Source organism: Centruroides vittatus, unplaced genomic scaffold (genome assembly GCF_030686945.1).
Source record: "Centruroides vittatus isolate TY-2023 unplaced genomic scaffold, ASM3068694v2 contig_904, whole genome shotgun sequence".
Lineage (NCBI taxonomy): Eukaryota > Metazoa > Arthropoda > Arachnida > Scorpiones > Buthidae > Centruroides > Centruroides vittatus.
Window position 1 is genome coordinate 539817 of NW_027122594.1, and position 26478 is coordinate 566294.

General features: G+C 34.2%; 2 protein-coding genes across 2 annotated transcripts in view; one reads left to right on the forward strand and one right to left on the reverse strand.

The window, feature by feature from the left end:
- Positions 1–26478, reverse strand: part of LOC136984128 (dynein light chain roadblock-type 2-like) — a 221667-nt gene that overhangs the window by 59126 nt on the left and 136063 nt on the right. The gene's annotated exons all lie outside the window — the stretch shown is intronic.
- Positions 1–26478, forward strand: part of LOC136984106 (homeobox protein unc-4 homolog) — a 71868-nt gene that overhangs the window by 27113 nt on the left and 18277 nt on the right. The window contains exon 2 of the mRNA XM_067281030.1: positions 10875–11065. Coding sequence (XP_067137131.1) covers positions 10875–11065 — 191 coding nt within the window. The remainder of the gene's footprint in view (positions 1–10874; positions 11066–26478) is intronic.

A 26478-nucleotide genomic window follows, 5' to 3' on the forward strand; every position in this document is an offset into this window, starting at 1 on the left:
GTAAAAAATTTGATTACGAATAATTAATAAAAGGAATTTATAAAATTTCAATTAAATTTTAAAAAATAAATGTAAAAATCATTATTATTTGTCTACAAAATATCTAACAAACTCGTCTGACTAGTATCAATCAGTAAAAGTTTATTGAAGGCTTCAATAGCCTGGAGGCATTATTTAAAATGAAATAAATTTTTATACGACTTAAACATTCTTTTAAGGCATTTAAATGGCATATTCGAGCCAAAAAGATTGACAAAAAACAATTCTAGAAGCGTGCAAAATATCTAAACATTTAATTAAAATCCCCCCCAAAAACGAATGAATTTGTATATATATATATATATATATATACAATGTAGGCTATATATACACAATATATATATAAAATTTTAAAATGTAAAGCGCGATTTACTCTATTAAAATTATTCTCGATCGAAAGAATTCACATTAGAACCGATTAAACTTCAGAAAACACAACACAAGACGAGACTAAACAATGGAAAAGTATACGAAGATTGATACGATAAGTAAATTATTAATAAATATATTTAGTACGTTTAAATTATAAAACCAGATTTACTTCATTAAAATCGTCTTAGATTTAAAAAGAAACACTAAAAAAAAAATTGAGTAATGCCAGTATAGAAGTAAGTGAAGTCGATAAAAAATAAAAAAAAAAAAGGGAGAGAAGAAACAACAGAGATGGGGTTAAACAATTGAAAGGTATTCAGAGATGGAGACTTAGATAGAGACTCTTTTGGTATTTTTAGATAGTCGAAACTAAACTCATCACGAATATCTGGAAGGGGTTTAGCGAATTAAGTCATTGAAAACATATTTTTATTTACGACAAAAAATACAAAAAAAATAAATAAATAAATAAAAATAACGAAAGTTTCCATTGCGAATTTAATTTTCTTTCAACCGATCCATCATTTTCGTTATTCTCTTTTTTAAAATCTTAATTTTCTTTTTCTCTCGCCCAAAAACTTTACTTTTTCCTTTGTAAATCTATTCTTCGAAATGATTTCCATAGTCTATCGAAATTTAAGCATTTCTTTCTTTGTAAATCTTTAATTTTATTCTTAGATTAAACGTAGAAAAAAAAACGGGGGTAAATTTTATATTAAAATTTCCAATTTTCTCTTTTCTTAGTCGAATTTGAAAAGTTTGCAGTTTTAATTATTATATTGTTTTACATACGAAGTGATTTTTCTTTCAAATGTTGGATATTTTTCGGCGGTGCCATGTTCGGCGCTTTGTAAATCGAACATTTTTTACGCTAAATTACACCCTTTTCGGATATTGCAAATGTAGTAAACTATGGTGTCGATGTGGCTTTATAAGGTAAATCTTCCTTCCTTTGTTCTTTGTTCCCGTGGAAGATGCTGCGCTCGTTTTCTACTCGGATTGCCGCATCCGTTTCGCACCTAGATGATGATGTATCTGTTTTCGACGTAAATACTATATTTATACTTTACGTAAAAGTTGTTACATAAGTTTTTTTTTTTACGTAGAAAATGTTTCGCGTGTAGAAGATGGCGTATAAGTGCCGTCTCCGTTTCTCACTCGAAGAAGATTTATACTCGCAAATCCTTTTCGTGCCGGTATTGTGTGTTTTCTTACCTCCATACTGCATCTATTTCGCGCTAGATGCTGTAACTCTTTCTCGCGTATACGCCCTGTTTGATTATCACTAGAAAGTTCTTATTTCTCGACAAAAGATGCTGTACTTGCTTCTTATATAGATTCTGCATCAGTTTCTCATAGATAATGTGACTAGAAGACCTACTGTCGTTTCTGTCTACAAGATACTGTGTCTATTTCTCGTATAGTTACGCTAGAAGATGCCGGAGACCTGGCTACTTTTAAAAAGACAATGTTTCTCTACACAAGGATGGCATTTAGAAGATGCCGTACACTACACCTACACACCTAAAAGAAAAAGAAGAAGAAGAAAAAGAAATTGTGACGAAGGAAACAGCGGAAACTTGCCGATGGTAGTAGAAGACGTTAAATGTCAGCGACGGCAATCCTTCAAAACACGATATTTTTTGAATAATAAATAAAAGTGTTAAAGAGATATTTTATAATTCAAGAAGAAGTGCACACGATCCTTTATTCTATCAATTGCGTTACTTTGCTCCAACATAAAATGGAAAAGAGATAGAAAGAGAAAGAGGGAGAGAGAGAGAGAGTCTATTGATAGCATTCTAACACGCAACTACTCAATTTTTTAACTTTTTAATTAATACTTTCCCTAAATAGACTTTGATTTTAATTTAGAATATAAATTAGTCTCTTTGTTTCGACACGCGTAAAAATCCTTCTAACTAATTGTTCCAATTGGACGTTTGCCATTAATGTATAAAAAGAATGCATAAATAAAATATTTAAGAAAACAATTAACTTAATAAACATATTTAACGGCTAACGTAAATAAATAAGTAATGATTCTAATAATTATGCTGGAAAAATTGTTTAATTTCACGATACGCTTCCTTCCTAACAATTTTCAAATTTCCTATTTTTTTTAATGAGAAATTTAAGCTTTTCTCGCCGAAAATTTTTCATTTTCCTCATTTTAATTCGGTATTTTTATGGTTAATAAGCGTTATTTTTTACCATATTTGCTTAAAGTTTGCATTTTTTTAAAGATATTTAGTGGCATTGGGATGTTTTGATCTGGAGAAGGAAGCATCCCTGTAGTTATCCCTTGACCAGTAAGAGCCTTATAAGCTATAGACGAAGAGTGGGGATGTCTTATTCTTCCGGTGTTAAGACGATAAGGGTGCTCGATTCTTACATTTATACGAGAAGAAACAGTAGGGGAACCTTTCTCGTATTATATCTGTGTTTAACTGTAGACATTCACTCGTCAATTGCCACGAATTCTTTACGTGATAATCTTCGTATGCCAAAGCATCCCCCGAAGATTACGGTGTGCGGAATTTAAACACAACGTTTTAATTAATCTTAATGACTAGGGATGGGGATGAGGATGAAAAGATCTTAAAGGTGACACAGTGTATTTTGCATTATTATTATTATTATTATTTTAATCTAAAAATGTATACGTGAGTTAACAATCCTCATTCGACTGGTCAGTTTATCATTCGTGACTTACATTCATAAATTCCAATTAGTTTTATTTTGTTGTCAATTCATTTACGCAAATGTATCGTTACAATGAGCAAAAATATCAATTTTAATGGCAGGTTTAATGGAAAATGATTTTGTACCATTTATTATTAAGGTTAATTCTATAAATAAGAGTAATAATAGCGAAGGTTTTACAATCTGTAATTATTTATTTGAAATCGTTTTTATCGTTTTACATTACGAATTTCCTGATAAAAACAATAGAAAATAATTGTTTATTGAACACAGAAGAAAAATGTTTTTGATCAATCAAATTTAAAAAAAAAAAATGATGTTTAGTTTGCATGTTTTAGTTTATAATTTAAATAAATAATGGGGGAAAAGGTTACTTTTATTTAAGATAAAAATTTTCCACGATTCTTTCTGTGTTATTATCCTACTGTGTTAACGTGTTAATTTTACTGTTAAATAACTATAAAATCACTGGATTTATTTAGTCAATTAAATAATTTAAAATCTTTTTGCTCGGAGATTGGATATTTCTGAATAAAACGGCAGTATAATCAAACATTTTACAACTAAACACCTCGAAAAACAATTGAAAATGGGGCATCTCTGTGTTAATGATTAATAAAAGTCTGAAAGTTTGGATCTGCAACATATTTGATAATCATTGTAGTCCATCAAATAGACAAAAATCATTGATTTTGTAATTGCACGGTAGAAAAAAAAGGCAAAATAAATAAATGAACAGCTTCTATCTAATCAATAAATCGTTTTCTATTCTTGCCTCATTAGTATCTGGAAATTGTTTTCGCTCCGTCCTACAGTTACAACAAAACCAATAAATATTATAAATATTTAAATATTCCTTTCGAATGTTTAAAAAAAAATAATAAAAATAAATAATTTATTGAAATTAAAATCTGTAAAATTTCTTACTTTAATTATTTTAAACAATTAATACACGACAATTTATCAAGAAATTTAAGTTGGTTTTGCTTTTTCCTCGTTTTCTTCTTCTTCTTTTTTTTAATTATCGAGATTCGGTTCGTTTAATTAGAAGTAATTAATTCCAACTAATTGAATTCTTTGGCTTACAATAAAGAAAAACATGGGTGAAGTGACGTAGCGGAATCGTAGCTAATTAGACGCTAAGGTTAATTAAAAACACGACACGAGCTCAATATCCCTAAAGATGCTGCTCTTGCATCCTCATTGATTGCTACTCAAATGCTTTGAACCAATTGTCACCATTTTCTGAATTTAGTTACTGGCTTTTAAGTGTTTTATTAGATAGAAACTGCGGTGATTTGGTTTAGATAAGTCGTGGGTTCGGTTCCCTACTTGTTTAGTTTTTAGTTGGGTCTTTTCAACTTGGTTACTTGTATCGTTCTTAGTTTCTTTCTTCGTCTCCAGATGCTCCTTACTGTCTTTTTTCCTTTGTCTTCTTAAGTTTCTTACTATCTTCTTCCTTTGTCTCCACAGATGCCAGCTTCCTTATTCTCTTCTTTCTTAGTCTCATAAAGCTCGTTAGTCTCTTTCTTTTTCCTTAATTTACTTAAATTTCTAACACTTTAATAATTTCTGTCTTTCCTGTTTGTATTTCTTCTTTTAAAAATCTCTAACAGTTACTTTTTCCTTGCTTAATTTTTAAGTTACTTTCTTTCTTTCTTCTTCTTAGTTTCTAACATATTTTTTCTCAATTTCAGTTTCTTCACATACTCTATACATCAAAGGAAATTTGCAGTTTGAACATGGAGAGATGGAATGTGAGAGTTACTGTATACATAGAGGCACGAAGATGGATTTTTGTATAGGGTTTATACACCCGGAAACGAAGACACGTAGGGTCACAGAGATTGAGATACGAAGACTAGAACATGGGAATTTGTTCATCCGGATGTAGTATATTTGGCACGGAGTGTAGGGTTATATACCTGAAGAGATGTAGGGATTATAAGTGAAGACAGGAAAGGATATACGATGTCCTTATTCCGTCGTAGGGAGGGATTTATAGGTCCATACTGGAAATTAAAGTTATTTTCTAATAAATAATTTATACTGTCACGAACAATTTAAAAGGTGTGAGGTTATGTTCGAAATTAACGAAGTATTCATTCATAAAGTTGACATTCCTAAATTGAACGTCATTATAACCAGTTTATGGAAAATGATATCTCCCTTCCTTCGTTATTCTGTTATTCTCTCGTATATTGCGATATATCGGGGGTCAACTCCTTAAAAAAGCAGAAGAAAATACAATAATATCGAGTGACAGAAATAAAAGAAATCAAAAGCCGAATACGAAATGAGGGATTTTAAGGTTAAATTTCTTTAACAAATTGGCAAAAATTCACTTGTAGACAACTTAATGTTAAAAAATAAAATGATTTAGATGTAGTTTATGTAAGATAAAGTAAAATTTTTATAGTTATTTACGAAAATAGGTTGAATTATCCTTTGCACTTTTCACGCCTACGTTGTGTTTACGTTTAAGAAATGATGAACCTGTACCTAGATAGAAGAATACGATACCGGGATATATATATATACATATAATGCGTAGGAACAACAAACAAGCTTCACTTAGCAAATTGAATTTAGTGCATATAAACTTTCTCCAATAGCGAGATACCAGATAAAAACCCTTCACTCTTCTTTAATAATAAATTATCTTAGATAAGCTCGGTTTTTCGTGATAGCATGACGAAGGATAATGGAAACAGATCATTTGTCTCCGTTTTTTTCCGCGATATTAAGAGAAAAACCTACAAAAATCATAGAATTTATGTTAATTGGTACAATTGAATTTCCAGAAATGGACATAACTCTTCAAGGTCGTACGGCCGTAAATGGTTTAATTACGTTTAAATATTGGATTATGCATCGTTTAGAGTGGAATAGAACACTTTCAAACCTGGTAAAATGAATTGTTATCGAGTTTAGACTCATATCTGGGTGAAACAAATCTATTGTTAATCACTATAATAACTACCGAGTAGAATTTAATAGTTTATATAGGTAAATGGATCAACTCTCTTAGAGTATAATGGGCGCTTGTATTGGCCATTTCTATAGTTGTAACTGTAAAGATTTAAATTTTGTAAGCGTTTTAAGCAATAAAAATCTTTCAGAAATTCTTACGAGTCGGCAATTTGCGCTAATCTAGACAATGTAGAACGATTTAGGCGAGTGAATTAGCTGGTTTAAGTGAAAAAAAGCTAGAGCATTTTATATTGTTTTTTAAAAAGTTAGTGGGGTTTGGGGTAGGGTATCGATATCCATTTAAATTCTCTCACTACATCGAGCAGGTTGCTTTCATAATGCAACTGATTTAGCAATATAGTTGTACCCAACGACAGCTGACTTCTAACGACGTATTCAAACACAGCTAATGGAGTTCAGTCAACAGACAATTAGGGGGGTAGAACGAGCGTAGGGATGGAATGGGGAACATACTAATCACTCCACCATTCCTGGTCTGTTCTGTACTTAACCGTGGACGAATCGATGCAGCTTTTTCTCTGCTAATTCCTCATGTTTGGATTGATTGCTTCAACTAAGTGATCCTAATGATCTACTTCTATATTCTTAACAAAACAGTCTTTACGTAAAACCTCTCTACAATCGATTTTATATTCGCGGCCTCTTTACTATCACCCATTACAACAAAACGTCTACGTGTCTGGAGAAGCAATACATATCCATCGCTTTAACTTCATTACTTAATGGAAATTTCCCTCTAAGCGCCATTCTTACAACTGGCGGATGGATTTCTCCAGACGTCCAACGAAAACCCTCCGTTTTCTATCGTACCAAACAAGGTACAGACATTGCCAAAATGTTTTAAACCAGAGCCAAAACTGAATGTTGGAGACTAACTAACGCCTTCGGCATGGGAATGACTTCGTTCTGAAGAGCGGTTCTCTTCTTGCCTTCAGGTATCTATCTAGTATGAGGCCGTGATTGGAATCCGTGATGCATTTGCCCTACCGTCCCCCCCTTCCTGTAAGATGTAGGGGGCGTCGTGATCTGTAACTTTTCGGGATGTTAATGGAAACGTGTATGAATTAGCGGTTAGAAGCCTACTTGCTGTGTATAGATTCCACATACTTTCGTTATTAGTCTCGAGTCGCTGGCCTTTGTAGTGCAAATATTTTTGCTCCTATCTTCGATAATAACATTTTGGAATATTTTAAAATATGATTAGAAAGTTTTCGAACGGCAAAAGTGAAAAAAAAACGCCATAAATCTTTGCAAAAGGTGACCGTTGCACCCCTTCTTGTACTCGATAAATCGTCTCCACCGTGCGTTATTTCGCTCGCTAATCAAACATTGGTGCACTTCAACCGCTTTAAATTAAATAAATTATAATAAAATTTTCAACATTCTTGAGTAATACACAAGTAATTATAAGTTACATCCGTTTAAATTCGATAAAATTCGCGATTTTGCCAGCCAAACTAGTGAAATAAAAACCAAGTTTTCAACCCGAATTAATTATTTTTTAAAAACATCGACGACTTAAAAAGTTAATTATTTTATATTTCTCAATAATTTAATCGATAAATTTTATATTAATAACGGTAAATCTAACGGTAAATCTAACGAATAAACAGTGTAAAATTCAAACACACACACCCCCCAACAATCATTTCCTGTTGTTTTCTTACTCCCCGATTTAATCACGTTATTAAACCTTAAATTATTTTTGCTACGGTCGAATATTGATTTTAGCTTTTATATTACAATTTAAAATATGTTAGGTAGGCGATATCATTGCAATTAATTCCACTTTCCTTCAATAAAGTCTAGTTAAGAAATTGTGACTGGCTGTAAACTAGATTCGAAAAAAGAACACGTGTTCAGCGAATCCAGACAACATATTGGGTGTAGAAGTGAACCGCCTATCTACAACATTCATCTAAATTGGTGTTACCGTGTTGGAAGCGATGGCGGGGGGTGGAAAGCGTTCGGGGGGGTTGAAAGTTGCACGCCGAGGTGGCTGATACGGTGCAAGATGGCGTACATCTTCACTTGCAGAGATCGGGGCGCGGCTTCTAGTCGAGGCGATAATTCGTCAGTCCCTTCACCTCCCTTGACAATTTAATTATTTTTGAAGCCGGAACTAGGCCTTAGGCCAATCTCCTAGTTCGCCACTCAATTGACACCGTGTCATGGACGGGTGTTTGTTAGCGGCTGACCCCTGGTACTCGCTGTTTTGGTCCTTAGACTCCTCTTCTTTTTTATTTTTTTATTTATTATTATTATTTTTTTTCTTCTCGTGTGTAAGACGTGGGATCTACTCCCGCTATATACTCTGTAATTTTTTATCGCTAAATCTTGCGCCTTTTTTCCACATTTCGAGCGGAGTAACTTCGTTTTTTTCCCTAATAATTCGATATGGAATTTAATTAATCATAATGCTTTTATAATAAGAAGATTAAAAACTACAAAAATCTATTTTTTTTATTCTATTTTTAGAAGCGAATCTTATGTAAATGTCTCTAGTTACTGTACGTACGAGGGGTGAACATTTGTTAGGCACTGACCTCTGCTGACACCGCTTCGTTCTCTATTGTAAAGTTTATAATGGAAGAAAGACACAAAATTTGAGCGTTTTTTAGCTTTAAAAACGCAAAATCTTGTGATTTTGAAGCTATTTTTAGCTCAAAAATCGCCTCCAGTTTTCTCGTTACGTACAGTACGACACTTATGAGAATTAGTCGTTGACCTCTAACTGTTTACATAATAAATACGATTCTTTAAGTTCAAAATTTAATTGTTCTTTCCAAATTTCCACGGATATTTATATAAGATCTGTCGTTTTTTTATTATACAATACATTAAAAATCATTCTTTCGCATAACTTAATGTATAATTTAATTAATCATAAAAGTTTCTTGTAAAATATAAAGAAAAAAAATAATAATAATTTAAGCATAAAATTTGAATTTTTTGAAGCCATTTAAAGCGTAAAATCTTGGCTCATTAACAATGAAAGTAATGAATGTTTACTATTTTAAAATTGTAATTAAAGAGACAATAGCTTCTTAATTAGTAATAAAGTTTTTAATTACGAAATATTTAATTACTACAAGGAACTAAAACCTTATCTGATTGGTCGATTTTGAAAAAATTACAATAACTTTCGGTTAATGTTACCTATGGTTCCAAGATGGCGGCTCGTCTGATTCCAGCAAGGAAACGGAGACGAGCCGCCATCTTGGAACCATAGGTAACATTAACCTAACTTTTATTCGTAACTTCGGTCGAGATTTTGGTCTTTGATATAATTATTAAATTAAAATATGTAAATTTGTGGTGTTTATAATTGTTACGTTCTTGTCTACGTCAAGCTCGGGGAGCAAACTTCTTAAATATAAGGCGAATAATTTAATAAAATTTGTATGTTAAGTAACTTTATAATTGATAAAAAAGAAGGGGAAGATATTTTATAAAATTATAAAATCATACCACTCTATTACATTGTAGTTATTTTGTTAATACATGTTTTTGAAGGCTGTCAAATTTTACGATAACTTCCCGACAACTCCAATCTCGTAGCGAGTTATTAATGGTTCGTAGTACACGGGGCGTATCATACGTACAGTACATCAGACAAACTGACAAATCATAGTCCACGATATTTGAATCACGATGATGAACGGATAAATACTTTCGTTCCGTCATCTATCTTTCACCCTTTATATAATTAGAAGCGGATTGCGGATCGATGCCTTCGCCACGGTCCAAAATACCTTTCCACCAATAAAAGTTAAGTTTAGTGCGGAAATTACTAAAATAACGCGTGGATTTTAAGTAATTCGCGGGTGCTCCGTGTACCACGTAGGAAAATACCGGGGTTTTTAATTACGGTTAAAGAAGGAGGCCGACAAAAGTCCTCCAGATGTGGTTCATCCGCCGGGTTTCTCCGATTTTGCTGGCAGATTTAGAAAAAAATCTCCGACGCCAATAACGAGAAGGGCACGATTTGCGCAAGGCCCGGGGCAAATTTCGGCACAATTGAGACGTCCGGACGTCTGGCTCGGGTCGGATTGTTTGAAGAATTGGAGAGAAAGTATCATCGATTTGGCCCTGGGTAGAGATTTTTATCGGCTCGGTCGTAACCGAGATCCAACCTATCCTAACCACAGCTGTCCTTAAGAGTATATTAATCAGTGTCCGACTGATCTTTTTCTCCTACTTTAAGAATATTCCCGTACAGGTCCCTGAGGCAAAACGTGTGGTAACGCCCTCCAAAGGTGGGTCGTAAAAATCTTGGGTGTACGGTTAAAGCCTAATGGATTTTTGTTAGAGGCGTTACACATTTGTTGTGTCTGACAGACTGGATCTGGTCGGCTTTCCTAACTTGTCGTGGCCCAAATTGGTCCCATTCTAGTTTGGCATTCGTCTTTTACCGATTAATCGGGTCCAAATAAATCCTCTAACGTTTACCCGGGACGTAAGTGGAGGTACCGGGCGGGATTTTATACGCGGCGTGGCCCAATTGGTAGGGTTTTATGGTAGGAAACGGATTAGGGAGCCCCTAGACCCACCGCCGGGTGTGGTAGGAGGGAGCCAAGCTATTTTCGGCTCGTAACCCTCGGTCGAACGAGCAGGTTGTCGCTACGCGTGCATTAGAAAGTCTAGTTTGGCCGTTGGACTGACGATGGCTATAATTTGATGCCCGCTGCTTTTTCGGGACTTCTATAATCACCGGGTTGTGTGGAGAGAGGAAAATTTATGTTCCTTTCTGTTTCGTGCAGGTTGTTCGGACGGCGAAAAGGAGAGTAGTGCCACGGGCAGCGGACAAGGCAAGAGGAGAAGAACCCGCACCAACTTCAACGGTTGGCAGTTGGAAGAGCTAGAAAAGGCCTTCGAAGCCAGCCATTACCCGGATGTCTTCATGAGAGAAGCGTTAGCCATGAGGCTCGATCTGGTGGAATCCAGGGTACAGGTACGCCGGCTTAACTATTAAATATTGAATGTATCAAACTTCCACCTTACAGGTGCGTGAATTTCGCCACGATAAACGATCGAGTCGTAAAGAGTCGGCGGGGGGTAGCCGCCGTCCAGGAGGGCTTCGCGTCACATTTAACGGCTGCACCCCTAAACCCGACGGGGGACCGCTCGTTGACTATCGGGTTCTCTTGACGTCCGTGACACCTAGAAATGCCCACCTTTTACCCAATCTCTGGGCGGGAGACGATTTTTCTTTAACGCCGTGTAATTACACGCGTACCACCGGCAAACAATCGCAAACCCATTCGAAACTATAAAGACGTTAAGAGGAAAAGAAAAGCTCGTGCGAAATCTACGCCCTACAAATAAAAGAGGCCCTCTTCCTCAATAAAAAAAAAAAAAAATAAGTCTGTGCCCTCCTCTCTATTGTGTCTTTTTATGGAATATTTCGGGATTATGTTATGAAAAATAATACGTAAAATATGCAAAAAAAAAAAATAAAGGCATATAATACACGGTATTAAGTTTGCCATATAAATGTGAAATCTGTGTAATTTAAATCGCAAAACGGGCAAAATATAAAATACAAAGTATACAAAACGTTTATGTGAAATGTACAGACGTATAATAAAGAATATAAGGTACGAAATACGTGAAATGTATAGCGCGAATGTAAAATACGCGAAATGTAAAAATGTAAAATACGCGAAATGTAAGGCGCGAAACGTGTTTCGCGCCTTACATTTCGCGTATTTTAAAACGATTTTCTGAAAATAGTGCGAAATGTAAAAAATTCTCGGGGGTTTTTTTATTTGTAACTTATTTCAAGGGGAGTAAAAGGTCGAATGTTTACGAAGAGAACAAACCATTCTCGTGAGAATATGACGATTTTACTACTTTCGACACATAAGATTCCCAAAGGAGCAAAGTTTGAAAAGTGTGGTTACAATTCTATCCAGTTTTAAAGTGTTTACTGTCTTGGCTATTTTCGGGAATTGGAAAAATAAAATTTACTTTTTTGGTGTTTTCTTTTTTTCCCTCTGTATTTCTTAATTAGAAAAACCGTGAATTAGATTATAAATTGGGAATAGGAAATGAGAAAAATTTAATTAAACATATTTCCAAACGGTTTTTACTAAGTGAATAATTAGGAGGAACGAGCTTACTAAACAAAACCAGTTGTACGGAAGGTAATGGCGCCCCGGTCACGTGAGCAAACGTCATAAGCCCAGTTGGTCCGGTCACCGAGAAGTGTGCGTGAAAGGGCACTTTACGCATGATTGATAACTTGTGACTGGATGGCAAACAACCCAGCTGTCGCCCGACCATGTCACTATTTTCACCCCTGGTGGAAGATTTCGGAAGTTTTTTTTTCTTTTGAATTTTATTGCTTCGGGCAATTCTGCATTTCTCGTATCTTAAGTAAGACATTTAAAATTAAACGAAGAGAAGGGCGCCCGTTTAAATACGCGTAGTGTGTTTATATAAGACAAATAAAAATACAGGTTGGGTTATGCGTAATATAACGCCCGAAAGATAGGAAAAATGGCAGGGGTTTTAAGATAAGAAATATGTAAAATACTGGTATATGGCATTTAAGACGGAAAATGCCAGGCATTTAAGTAGGATAAGTACTAAATTCGAGGTTGGAAGTGTGTAGAATATAATACTGGGTGTACTAAAAGTCGCTATACACTGGAAATCCTAACAATTTGTGACTTTATTTATAAAACTGGATACACGTTAACCATTTCTTTCTAAACACATACAGATGCATCATCCCCTCTCGAGCCCAACTCGTGTTAACGCAACAGATGTTACTCACGTAACTGAACTTTAGGCGATTCGTATGTGTGGTGACTTTTTGGGACACCGGATGCAGAATATAAGGCGGAATAAGCAAGCATAAGGCACAAAATACACGAACTTTATACACCGGTACGTAGCGCATTTAAAGATAATTTACTGTAATGAACAGTATATTTGTATTATTCAATTCCACTATTTTTTCGGGGGTTATTCAATAGAGGAAAAAAAAGAACCAGTTTTAAGTGTAATAACATGTTAGGCTGTCATATGGGCAGGTAGATAATCTCCACCCTTTAGTATGGATAGCAGAACCGCCTACTTCTCCAAAAACAGTTTTGCTGGTAGATAAAAGACCCAAGTATGTACCTTACAGTGTCAGAGGCTGCATTTAAGCCTATTTGCTTTGACATGTGTAGTGTAGCGAAGGTAGGAGTGTAAGCAACCTTTTCCCTGTACGAGCGGTAAAGTAGAAGAGCAGGCACTGTTATTACCCTGTCAACTAGAAAGACATCTAATTCTCTCGGATTAACTGGCTGTCTTTATAGTTGAATATGTAAGTCTTGATTTAGATGCCGGACATCTTTGTTGGATAGTTTGACTCTGCTTTATACAAACTGCCAAATTAAACATCGTTTCTATTCTTTACATTACAAATTAAACATTATAATACGTTTCTTAAATATTTATTCAAATCTGTATATAAAAACATCCTTTATCACAAGGAAAATTGCTAGAAATGTAACATATTTTTGCCTTATTTTTTTATGTATTTTTTTCCGAAAATTTGCTTAACTTTTCTTATATTTTATTAAATAAATGTTTAATTATTCTAATTAAATTCGTTTAGTTATAAATATTTTTAAATTTAATTCGAAAATAGCGATATTTTATGTATTTTTACCGGTATGGTGACTTCTCTGCATTGCCTATCGACGATGCAAGATATACCGAATTACAGTGTTTCGCCTCCTTGAAAATTAAATAAAATTATTTTAAATTTATAAAAATAAAAGTACTTTAACACCAGAAAAAATGTCCTTTTATAAAAACCTTATAATTTAATTTTTAAGTTTAAAACTTTACCGATAAATCGATGTTTATCACGTCGCCGCATCGTAAAAAAAAAGTCCTTAAAGAAGACGTAGAACACTTAGATAAGTAGAAAAATAATAAGGTTATTACGATATAATGATAAAGGCCTGTTAAATTCTATCTTGTTTCTACGAGCAGTCAACTGTGATGCGATAGAATCACTCTAATCAACCGAAAACGCTCCAAGTATTCAATATAACAAAGGCCTATTATATTATATTATATTATTATTATTATTATTATTATTATATTTATAATAAAAGAAGTTGTAAATTAAAATTTCCTTCTTCGTATATTTAAAAATACGATGTAATATTTAATCGAGAAGAATAAAGCACATCCTCGTGTCACTATCGAGGAAGACAACAAGGTAAGTGTTAGACGAACAAATGTGTCATTTATTTTAATTATAATTATGTTTATTATTTTTTTTTCATTTAATTTAGGGGGGTGTTTTTTACGTATTAAAATAGCATTTTACGCGCTTAAACTGTTGACATTTTAATTAAAAAAATAAATAAAGACGGTAAATGTGACAATTTTAAGAATAAAAAACGTAACAGTTTACAGACGAAAACAGTAAACATTTTATCAATAGGAACATTTCAACTCGTGGGACCATTTTTCAACTCGAACCGATTGAACTAAATGGATGAGTAAAGTTAGTAAGAAAAGAATAAGACAATCTCAAAGGAGTCACAGGATATTCAAAAAGGATAGATTTGCTATTTTACGAAAGGAAGAAGAAGAAGAAAGGAAATATATATATAAAATAACACACAACCCAATTCAGTATCAGTAGAAACACGTAATTCATTTTCGTAACTGCGAATGTGTCAAGATGAGCGAGAATTCTGGCAACAAATAGCTACTGATAAAGTAGCAAATATATACAGAAGTGTCAAGAGAAGATATTGGCGAACCGTCAAATGGCAGTTGAATCCCCTTCTGAACGAATCTCGACTTAACTTATCCTCCGTACGGGCTGTTAAGTTGTGACTCATTTGTAATTGTGTGTGTGTGTTGTGTGTTTGTCTGTTGTATATATGTGTATGTGTGTGTGTGTGTGTGTGTTACGTCAACAGCTGCAATAATGCGATTTGATTGTTGTCGCAAATAGTTATGAGCTCATTTAACACTTCTGCTAATTCATTAATGAATCCAGTTATTATCCTATCGCTACAGATTACGTTTGACTTTGTTAATCACTTGATATTGCCTAACGGAATAAATTAGTTAAGAGCATTCCTCTTTATCAAATATTCCCTTTTGATGTTTTAAATGTTTCGAATTATGAAAATTAAATACAATTTTCAATTTTTTTTTTTGCCTTGTTTTAAGGGTGAAATTAACCGATTAAAAAGAAACGTTTAAGGAATGAAAAACGTTTAAAAAATTATATTAATAAATGAAAACGTTTGATTATTTACTTAAAAGCTACGGGTGAAGGAACCGAAACTTAATATAGGCTGAAAAAACGTTGTCAAAAACGTCTTTTCGGGGGGAGAGGAAGAGAGAGAGGGGGGGGGAAGAGGGAAAAAATGCGCATAATATGGAAGTAAGTAGTGCATCTAAAAATTGAAAAAAATTCTAGCCTTAATGATAGTTTTTATCTATTAAAACGTCTTTTTTTAGGTATTAAAAAAGTTAATTGTATAGGCGCTACCAATTAACCGTATGATATATGTAGAGGGGTAATAAGGAGGTTGCTGTAAAGTTAGTCGTAATCATTTAGATCTACCGAGTATAGAGTAAAAGAGAATGCTGGGAAATAAAAGGGTAGTCGAGTCTCATTAAGCTTAATGACAGAAATGGCGACGAGTTGTGTAGCCCAGACACCTCGATGGGACCCGACGAGTATCGGTTGGTCACTCCCCGACACTTACTGTGTCATTTCGACTCACATAACGAGCGGATCTCCGCCCATTCTACCACTCGTGCACCTTTCATTGGACAATGACTTACTTAATGACGTTAGCAAATATCTCCCCTACGGACCGACAATGCAAAAGTTGTACTGTACTGTACGTAATATACGATATCGGCGCCGCTTTATAATACACTACTTTATCAAACGGGGGATTGAAAAGAATAAACACGGCGTTTAAAGTTTTAACTACACGATCGAGTATTGTGTTTTCAACTATTTTACACTCTGTCTTTCGTCGGTGTCCTTATCCTACAGGATGTACTGTACTTAACGAGTGGTCTACGGGGTCAAGGAAGAATGGGTGAGAAAATAACCTTGGAAGAATGGGATTTAAAACGTTTAAATATTTACTTAAGTTTCCTATAGGATGTATATAAATACGTAGGATCGGTAGGTGTTAGGATACTTTCTCGAGGCCTATCAGAATGCGGACAAAAAAATATATGTAAATGTAATGAATATTTATTAAGATATTTGTTAAATAAAACGAAATTCCTTTAGTTTGACGGTATTTATATCAAAATAAAGGAAGTGGGTGGACCCGAATTCGAATCTGTAGGAGAACAAATCGTATCAATCTCCGTCAGTCAGAGCAGAGTTCCGTGAGAAACTCCCTCCTTCGTATATTTCATATGCAGATGGAATGAAGCAAATGATAGCCTGCCCAGCTGACTATTGTCGTTCAAAACTCCTATAATTACCGATTACACCATTAAGCACTCACTGGACTGCGACCCACACGTCATCATGCAATCAAAGGCATGCTCTATGACCTCCAGTCGAAAAAGGGTTAATTTCCAACTTTAATAGACCTTCTAGGCTTCCGGAGATTTAAAAAAAATAACGTCTCGACATTCATTAAAGCACCTGTAGACACCGGTAATACTGTTACACGCACATTTTTCCAGAAAAAGAAGCGCGTAACTCGTTTCTATTTGTTAAATTCCTCTGCCTGTATCGTTAACTTGTGTTAAACTGCCATTCTCAGTTCACCCGTTCTGTTAATATACATTAAATTCTACTTTTTCTGTATTATTTTCTTCAAAATTAGCCCTTTATTTTTAGGGATTTGCTAAGAATTTATACGCTTCGAACGGAAGGAAGAGTGGTAGCTTTCGGCTCTCGAATCTTCACAAAATTTTTTGTGTTAAATTCGGTGCATCTCTGTATCATTTGGTGCACTAAATTCTCTCCTCTCTCGTACGATAAGCTTAAATTCTAAAGAGAAACTAGGAAATTAGTGCAAGAAACAAAGAGAATCTCCTTTATCTTCCTAAAACTTTAACGTACACTACGGATAGTTAAAGAGTTTATCACTATTTATCCGTGGATCTTCGATAGATTTTCCTTAAAAAGTAAAAATTTGGTAGACTGTAAGTGTGAAGATCGTCGCCTTTGGGAAGTTCAGGATTGAAGTAAAGTGTCATTTTTGAAAGAAAAGTCAAATTGCTTTTATTCCTTGCGGTCATCGATAGTTTTGTTGTTGTTTTATCGATGTCACGTAACGAAATATTAAGTGGCAATTACACTTTGGAAGCTTTTAAAGTGAAAGCCGTGCCACAAGAGTATTACTAGAAACAACCGGATTAATTCCAAAATGTTTTTTTTTTTCTTCTTGTTCTTCTTCTCTTGAAGTTGTAGAGAGGTAGAAATTAGTTAAAACCTTTATTTTCTAGAAGAAAGAGTAAGTAATTAGACGGATTTACCGTAGAACCTTCTATCGTAAATCTAATTGTAAGCCGTCTTATGCAAAGTTGGGATTACTTCGCTAACATTAAAGTTAGTTTCGGTACAATAGAATCCTTAGAATATTCTTTCCAAGCTATTTTCGCCTTATCTTAAATGTTGCTACAGCGAACAATTAAAGAAAAAATTTCGCATCTGCTTAATAGACAATGCTTAGTTAAAAAAGTAATTGAAAGCAACATCACAGGACTATTGTTTTATTGTAAATTAGATCGTTTAAGTAACAATGGACTAATTATTAGACTTTCAGCTGTTTTATAATCAACATATCAGTTGGAGATGGCATAAGATTGTATGCACGCATTTTAGCTAAGTCTACGAAGAAGCAAAGTTCAAGAACGGACAAATTTTATATAGCTTGGTTTTATTTTTAGATCCTTTTTATCCTTGATCCTGCAACATCATTCATTTACAAATCTTCAATTGTTTAGTTTAAAAAAAAAAAAAACAAGGCAATTTCTCCGGTGTCCAATCGCTTAGTGCAAAAGGGAGAGAGATTTTCATTAAGTTTAACGAATTTAATTACGTTTGTAAGCGTTAATTACTTTTAATTTGTAAAAAGAAATATGCTAAAATGTGTTTTTAAACAGTTTTTATAAGTAATTTTAAGGTTTTTTTAACAGGAAAGTCGGAAAAAACCCCGCTCATATTCTTCGTTAACTACGTCGGAATTAGTTATAAAACCCGTTTTAAAAATATAAATTAACGTTTATTTTTTGGAAATGAAAGCTAATTTACTTTATAGATACGTAATTAAATTGGGTTAAACTTAATGAAAAATTGTGGATTTTATCCATTTGTTAAGTAAAACGATCAAAAATTAGTCGCTACGTGACGTTAAAGTGCGTGAGTGATGTTATAAAATAACATAATTGACAAAATGAGATTCGTTTTAAAAGCTTAGATTGCATTTGTGATTGTTGTAAATCCACTTAAGTGCTTTCAATGCTGTAAAAATTACATTAAGAGCACAAAAAGTTAGGCCGGAAAACCTTTTAAAAAAGCATGTTTTGCTGTTGTTAAATTCTTATTACGCCTATAAATGTAAATAGAACGTGATTTAAATGATTTTTATTTCCCTTTTCGTGTTTTATTCCGACAAAACTCTTAGCCCAAAGGCCTAAATTTAATATAACAAAAACCCCAAGCAAATCACCTAAAACTGTAAACTGGAAAACTTTGGGCCATAAGCTCGATTTTGATGGTTATTCGTTAAATGCCAGTCGATTCTGTTTATCTCCGGGAATTTTTAATTAAAAATTTAAGCCTTATTTACTTTATAATTAATGGAAATTAGTCTATTTAGCCCGGTTAAAAAAAATTCTCCGATGAATTAATTAACGGTAAAAGCTGCAAGAAGCTCAAAGGCTCCTCCTCCAAATTAGCAGAATTTAACTAAAGTAAACGATTCCGCTAAAGTAATAAAGAATCGTACAATTCCACCGGATAAAACACGTATAATTCCATTTGTTAATAATAAACACGGGAAAGGCCACCATACAGAAACGGGGATTTGACTTAACCATTAAAAAAAAGCACTAATCTGGGTCCTATAATAAGGAAAGGTACAGTACAAGTCCTGCGGAGGATAAAGAAAGGTGGAGAAGAGACGAAGTGGGATTTGGAAATAAAGGAAAAGGCAACCAGAGACGTCATAATAAGGAAGAGGATGCCCGGGAAGAGGAAGAGTGTAAGAGACGGGCGACTATTTATTTAGACAAAGCAGTTTTACACGGTACGTGACTGGTTAGTTTAGTAGAAAAGCGAAAGGGCCCAGAGCCGAATTAACACTTTCCGACTCGTCTGGCCGGGCGTAAATCTTTTTGGCTAGGTTGGCCTGTCAACGCTCGGCTTGATCCGACATCGTAAATACGTCCCGAGTCGTTTCTTATCTTCTCTGCCGGGTTGCTGCAGCATCTTCAATCGATGCGCCAGCCAACCGAGCCACACTCTCCCTCTCTCCCTGGACCTTCTTTTATCGGTTTCCAGGACCTTCGGGATTTTTCGCTCCTGGTGTTAACCTCTGGCTCCACCGAAAAAAAAAAGATGGTCGCGCCTCGTTCGGGATTTCTTAATTTCCTTTCTTTATCTTATCGATCTGCCTACAAAATGAAATCTTTCGCTTCCTTTTCCTCTATTTTCACTTTACAACTCGTTTCCGCCTTCCCACTTTTAAGTCTAATTTTGCGGCTCCAAACGTCTTGGCATCCGCGGGAATTCCTTTCCTCCAATTCGGAATTTTAAAAAAATAATTAAAGTTTTTGACTGGTTCGATTCCTTCTCCCCGCGCCTTAATTATAAGTAAGAAAAAGTACGATTAAACTGTAAAATAAGGCCTGTGCCAACTCTAATTCGTCTCCTCCCGGCCTTAAAACTTGGTAGATTACCAGGTTTAGACCCGTAACTCGGACCGTAAAAGTAGAATTATTAATTAGAAAAATCGTAAATCCAATCGGAAATAAGGTATAATTAATAATAAAGCATTAAATAATTCAAATTTGCATAGGAAAAAGTAAAATATTTAGTAGGTATTTAACGTAACTTCTCCGTGTCGTGTTCTATAATATAGTCTACTTCCGTCGAACGTAGCGAAATAAAACTAACAGATACAAGTAAAATAATCACTTAACTATTCGGCATATGACCCATTAAATAGTCACCGAATCGCCGGATCGGCTATTCATTCGGTAACTATACATTAATAGTCTTCTGTGTCTTCTATTCTACTAATCTGTTTCGGTATCTACGAGCGGATATAGACTCGAATAAAATCTCTAGTGTTTACACACTACAATTAAATACTAACTGCGACTAAATATAGAATAATCTGCTAGTTTTGGACACGAAAGTTAAGCGATTATTCCTTCGCAAGCCCCAAAAATTAAGTACAAAATAGCCCACTTAAAGGTAGACTAGCCCAATAGTCCTTACTCATTCCACAACCGACGGTAGATTTTATTTATCCAGAAAAGTAAATACAGAAGACGTGGGGGCAGATCTCTCGCTTATCTGAAGATTAAATATAGAATAGCCCGGCAGATATTATTTATTCAGTAACTAAATAGATGTTATCCACCAAGTAAATATAGAAGAACCTTCTAAATTCTATTTATCCGGCAAATAAAGACAATAGCTAGAAAGTAAAGGTAGTAAGATCCGGCAACTAAACGTAGAAAGGTTGGCTAAACACGCAGGCGACAAGACATAGTTAAAGGGCGAGTAAACACATAGCATAGGGAGAAATTCTTATATTATACAAAGCAGAAACAAGTTTTACAACATAGAAACTAAAAGACGGAATATGAAGAGCACATAAAAGAAAGCGAAATTAATCCGAGAGTGGAGAACGATGAATCACAATGGGCGAACTAAATACCTTCTATGACAGACCAGGGTTATGATGAAGTATTAAAAGATAAGGGAGCGATTACAGCAAGAAGGAAGGAGGAGTAATTAAAACATCGACACAGGACGTGCTAATTAGAGTGGGGATTAGTGCTTTAATATATTCCTGTATTGATCCACAGAATTTCGGTCTACGCTTTATATAATACAGAAACTAGAAGCAAGAATCGAGCGAGAAGAGAGAGAGAGGAAAAAAAGAGCATTATAAACGATAAACGGATTAATTAAAACCGGTAAAAATGAAAATGATAGATTAATGGAAGTAATAAAAATTAACAAGAATACAGAAAATTATCCCACATTAATTTTTTTTAATTGAAACTTTTACCGATTCCCAATTCTTACTTAATTAACGTTATTTCTATTTTCTAAATCCCCTCAAATGAATTGAATTCTTAAAAATATTACTAAATCTCTCTCTCGCTCTTCAAACACTTAACATTCTTTTCTCCGTAAAAAAAACGACTTCAAAACACGCTTGTAAATTCTAAAAATAAGCTAGAAACGGCTCATTTTTTCTCGTCTACGTTCGAATTAAAGCATCGAACGGCGACTTTAATAAAGGTAAACGTGTCTTTCGAGTGCTCCAACGGGTTCGACACTAACAATTTGTAAGTGAATTAGCTCTCGACACTCGTTCTACTTGATACAAAATAACAGTTTTATTTACAAATTAATAGCTGCTCGAGTTTAGAAAAATATGCCACGGCAACAATGAACTTTTCTATTTCCTCTCCTTACAAAACTCCACACCAATAAGTACGATATAAAGAATTCCTTCTTTCTCCTTACAGACATTCCAGTCTGTTTCTGCTTATACACTGCGAAACAAAGGAATATACACTTTCTATATTTCTTTCTATTTCTAACCTTTCTATTACTTTCTATTCTAGCCTTTTTGTTCAGTCACAGAAGGATCCCGCTTGTAGTAATAGCAGGATAACTCTTAAATAATCCAACATATTTAATTAATTTAACCTTGAATTAAGAAAAAATAAAAGTTTAATTCTATTGTTTTTTTAAAGGGATTAACTAACTAACTAACCAACTTACCAGAAAAGAAATCAATCAAGATAAGAATGGACATTTTTGATCCGATAAAAATTTTCATATATTTACCCATAGGGTTTATTCGTCCTTGTAAGATATTATCTATATAACATAGAACCTGTATTTTTAAGCATGAAAAATACAGGTTATATCGCCCGTGGTTAGATTAAGAAGGTGTAAAACACTTCTCTAACACTTAGACCCCGTCTTAGACAGATTTAAGAAAAAAAAATTATATATATATATATATATATATATATATAAAAGTCTGGCTCGTAATTAATTCATAATTGTGTAGGTAGGTTGGGATTATCTGAACTAGAAGACGACCCTCGTACAAAAGAGATCATGTGATCATGATTTATGATTGAATATATGATTAATGGACTTATTGATCTTATTAAAATTGATCGTCGAAACCGAACGGAAGCTATAGATATCACTTACTGTAAGTCTATATATTTTCTCTACGTTTAACTATAGAAAAATCTAAGAATATCCTTGTTTTATCGTTCGATTTTACTCGGATATTTTCATATAATATCATTTAAAACGTCGAAGAAAGACTTGATGCATCTATTCGAGTTTCCTTATAGTTAAAAATGTAGAAAAAACTCGATTTTTTGCCGTTTTCTAAACAGAAAAAAGAAAATAAATGATTTTTTTGGTCATTTTTCGAGTGGTTTTCTTATATTTTACTCAACTTCCTGTAATTTTACAATGAAAACTTCAATTTTTAAGCCGGTTTCTAGCAGTTTTCTGGTTCAAATGTATCGAAGTTTTAAGTTTTCTAGACTTTTTTCTTTATAGAAAAGGTGCAAAAATACAGCAGGAGAAAGCAAATTTCTAGTGTTTTCTCATGCCGTATTCTAAATAATGATTATAGATTCCTTAATGATTAACTCCGAATTTGCCCACTAACAGGTCCTCGCATTGAAGATTACAGAGATAGAGACGTAATGGCTGTAATCAATGAATTAATCGAGCGATCAGTCTTTATTCTATGAATTTCAAATCATTCATACGGGGTTCGGATAAGAAATATTAGTCCCCATCTAAAGACTACATAATAAGGACTCATAAGCATTGTCATCGATCTTCTATAGAAAGACGTTGTTGCGCTTTGTTCCTAACCGATTTATTGACCTTATAAAGTCTGTCGATCACGTCTAACGATTAAAATTAGAAGGCCTCATATGAAATTCTATCGTGGAAATTAATGCGGATATATTCGTAACTATTTCTTTTAGTAATAGGTAAATAATCGCTAGTATTTTATCTATTTTTTTTTTTTTTTGCTTGGTAAATGGCGAGGAGGAAGCTACTTAAACTCATCAATCAGTTAAATATATATTTTGAGGAAAGTTTTCCCGTTCTACTTTAAGAGTATTGTGGAAAAAACACATTCCATTTGTCATACTTTCTTATTACGTCGATCTACGTCGATAGGACCTAAATATAACCTAAAATTTGCAGGATTTCTAGGTAAATTTTACTATTTTCGTCTTTCGAATAGTAGGCCCTACGGCGTTACTTCTGTACCTATAAAAGCCGGAATTTATTTAATAGAAGATGCAATAGAAGGCTCACTAGAAGACTACCGTCATAATGGCTCGTATACCTATACACCACCCTCTCGGTAGTCCGAATGCTCGTATAATAAGCTAACAGAGGATTGGTAGGATACTAAAATATTATAGGATATAGACCTAGTTTATCAAAGTTCTTGTCGAAATGGAATAATTTCGATGAACTATAAAGATAACCCCATTTGTTTATAAAAGAACAATAAAATTCAATAAACCTATAGGTTAATTTAATTATTTAACATTATTCTACGTTCTAATTTCTCTCTATAAGCCGAGAAACAATTTTATATTTTTAGAAAGACGTTTATATACGAAACTATACGGCAGCTTTTGTCTACAACAATAGCATTTTATAGCATCTTCTATGCTGTAAAATATAATTCGTATGGCACTTAAACTAGCTTTACGTAAGGTCTGGGTAGATGCAATTGGAAAACGAATGATTTCCGATTTGATCCAATAACGGATATCCATCCGAAACATATCAAAGACATAAATGATGGGCCAAGCAACGGATCCCAATCGATACCTTCCCATGCAAGAGAGTATCGGGTGCATTCGTCCAATAATTAGTACCGTGGTATGGGAAACGACGCCTGTCTTAACGAGTCTGTCGATACGGCACTATCTTCACACAATGGAATATTCGACGGGGCCCTTTCTTATAGTCAATAAGTACCGTCGTCTCCAGGCCGTGATTCCGTCTCTACCTTTAACGAAAACACCGAATGCAAGGCCCTACGCGCGCCTGTACTGCACCCGGGCCCTTTAGCTGTTTAAGCGTTACTATCTTTAATTAAATTATTTGGTTAATGTTACCTGTGGTTCCAAGATGGTGGTTCGTCTCTGATTCCAGCAAATAGAGGAAGGGAGAAAGTGGGGACTGACATCCCCACTGTTTCCTTGCTGGAATCAGACGAGCCGCCATCTTGGAACCACAGGTAACATTTACTAATTATTTAAATAAACAATTATCAAAATATCGCTAAATTTTTATCAAAAAATGAGGAAAACGTTAGCTTTTTCCCCAAAGAAAATTGCGCTTCTGTCGGTAAGCCGATTGTATCTTAAGTTTTCGTTTCCTGCAAGATTTCGATGTAAAGAAAGAAAATCCAATAATTAAATTTAATTACCAAACTATTGAAGTATAGGAGAAGAAGAAGAAAAAAAAAGAAAAAAAGCACTTTTGTTTCTGCTAAAGGTCGAACAATTTCTATTGTTTCACTTCATGGGAGGGAGATTGTCTGTTGTCACGCCAAATCTCTTAACTGTAGTAAAGAGGAGGTTCCGATGCAGGAAACAGTACAAAAGTTAACGAGGAATCAAGGTGTTTATTAGAGTAACGACGATTTCCAGCAGATGCCAAGAGAAATCATCGGGTTTGGTGGTCTTCAAAGCGGCACACTCCACCTCAACTGAAGTAATTAAAAACGAAAAATAAAAATAAGCCAGTAGGGAGTTAGATAACAAAGTTATTTTGTGGAAAAAATAACATAGATATTTTTAGAAATAGCTTATAAACTATCGAATTCAATCTCAATGCGTATCATCCATAAAAGATTACATCGGTAAAACACTCAATGTTTCAACTACTGTATAACACTATCCTGATGCTTTCAGAGATGTCGACTTTTGACAAATCCATTCGCCCATGGGTGCTGTCCCTGTCTTGTTTCTTGAAATGTTTCGTGCCATTGTCTTCGACTTTAACCCCGATAAACTAAAAATATATATAAATAAATAAATATATATATATACACCACACGTTTTTAAAAAGTTTATCTATAAAATATAACCTCTCCCTTTAAGGAGGAGGATTTTAAATTCATTCGCACGCCCATCCCTTGGAAAAAGTGGGGGAAAGAGGAGTGTTAATAGTTTTCGTCACACCGTTTGTTTAAGATGATTTTCAAATGATTCAACCCAGATTGTTCTTACTAAGGGACAATGACATTCCGAGATTTAGAACAAGGTCGTGAGATTTTCGTTACGACTGTCATTACTTACGTAGATAATGCGGGGGTTGACTGGTATTTACAAATTACATCTTAAGACTGCATCCTATCAACTGTCCAAACAAAGAAGTGGTAGTAAATATCCTTCTAATAAGCTATGGTAGCTTACATGTTTGTTTCTTTTTATATATATATAAAGTATCTTCTCGCCAAATGGGGAAAGTGTTTCGGACCTAGTAGACTTTCTTCTTGGAATTATTTTGGTCTCACGACCCGTGGCTGACCTACCATTTGGATAATGTAAAGGTAGTGCGCTATATCGAGAGAAAGACTGCACTTTTCTCGAACACTTGATGCTTCTGTTCAAGGTCGGTATTACTCTCGAGAGATCTACAATTACTGTTTCCGGTAAGCCATTCAATAGCTCCTTCTTATTGCTTAAAGTTAAGGAGCGAGACTTTCATTGGAGGAATAGATTTAGTGGATTCTTTTCTTCCTCTCGATTACCTAATTAATCTAGGATAATTATATAAGATTTTTGTTTGTCTAACTTAATTACATAAAACTTGGCTTTCTCGTTGTCTCTTTGTTACGTTCTAATAATTAAGTTAAGAAATTTCGACTTTCTTAGGCCCTTACGTAAAGGCGCCGAGTCGACGAAGATGCGCTTTTTCTGTACGACTTTTAAGCTAAAATGTCTCGTAAAATATTGGATTTTTAACTGTATAAAGCATGAAAATGACTTATAATGTATATTTTATTAATTTTTAAGCTAGTTAATTGGAGAAATCGATGAGTTTTCGCAAAGATGTCGTAGAGTTTACGAAGCAAA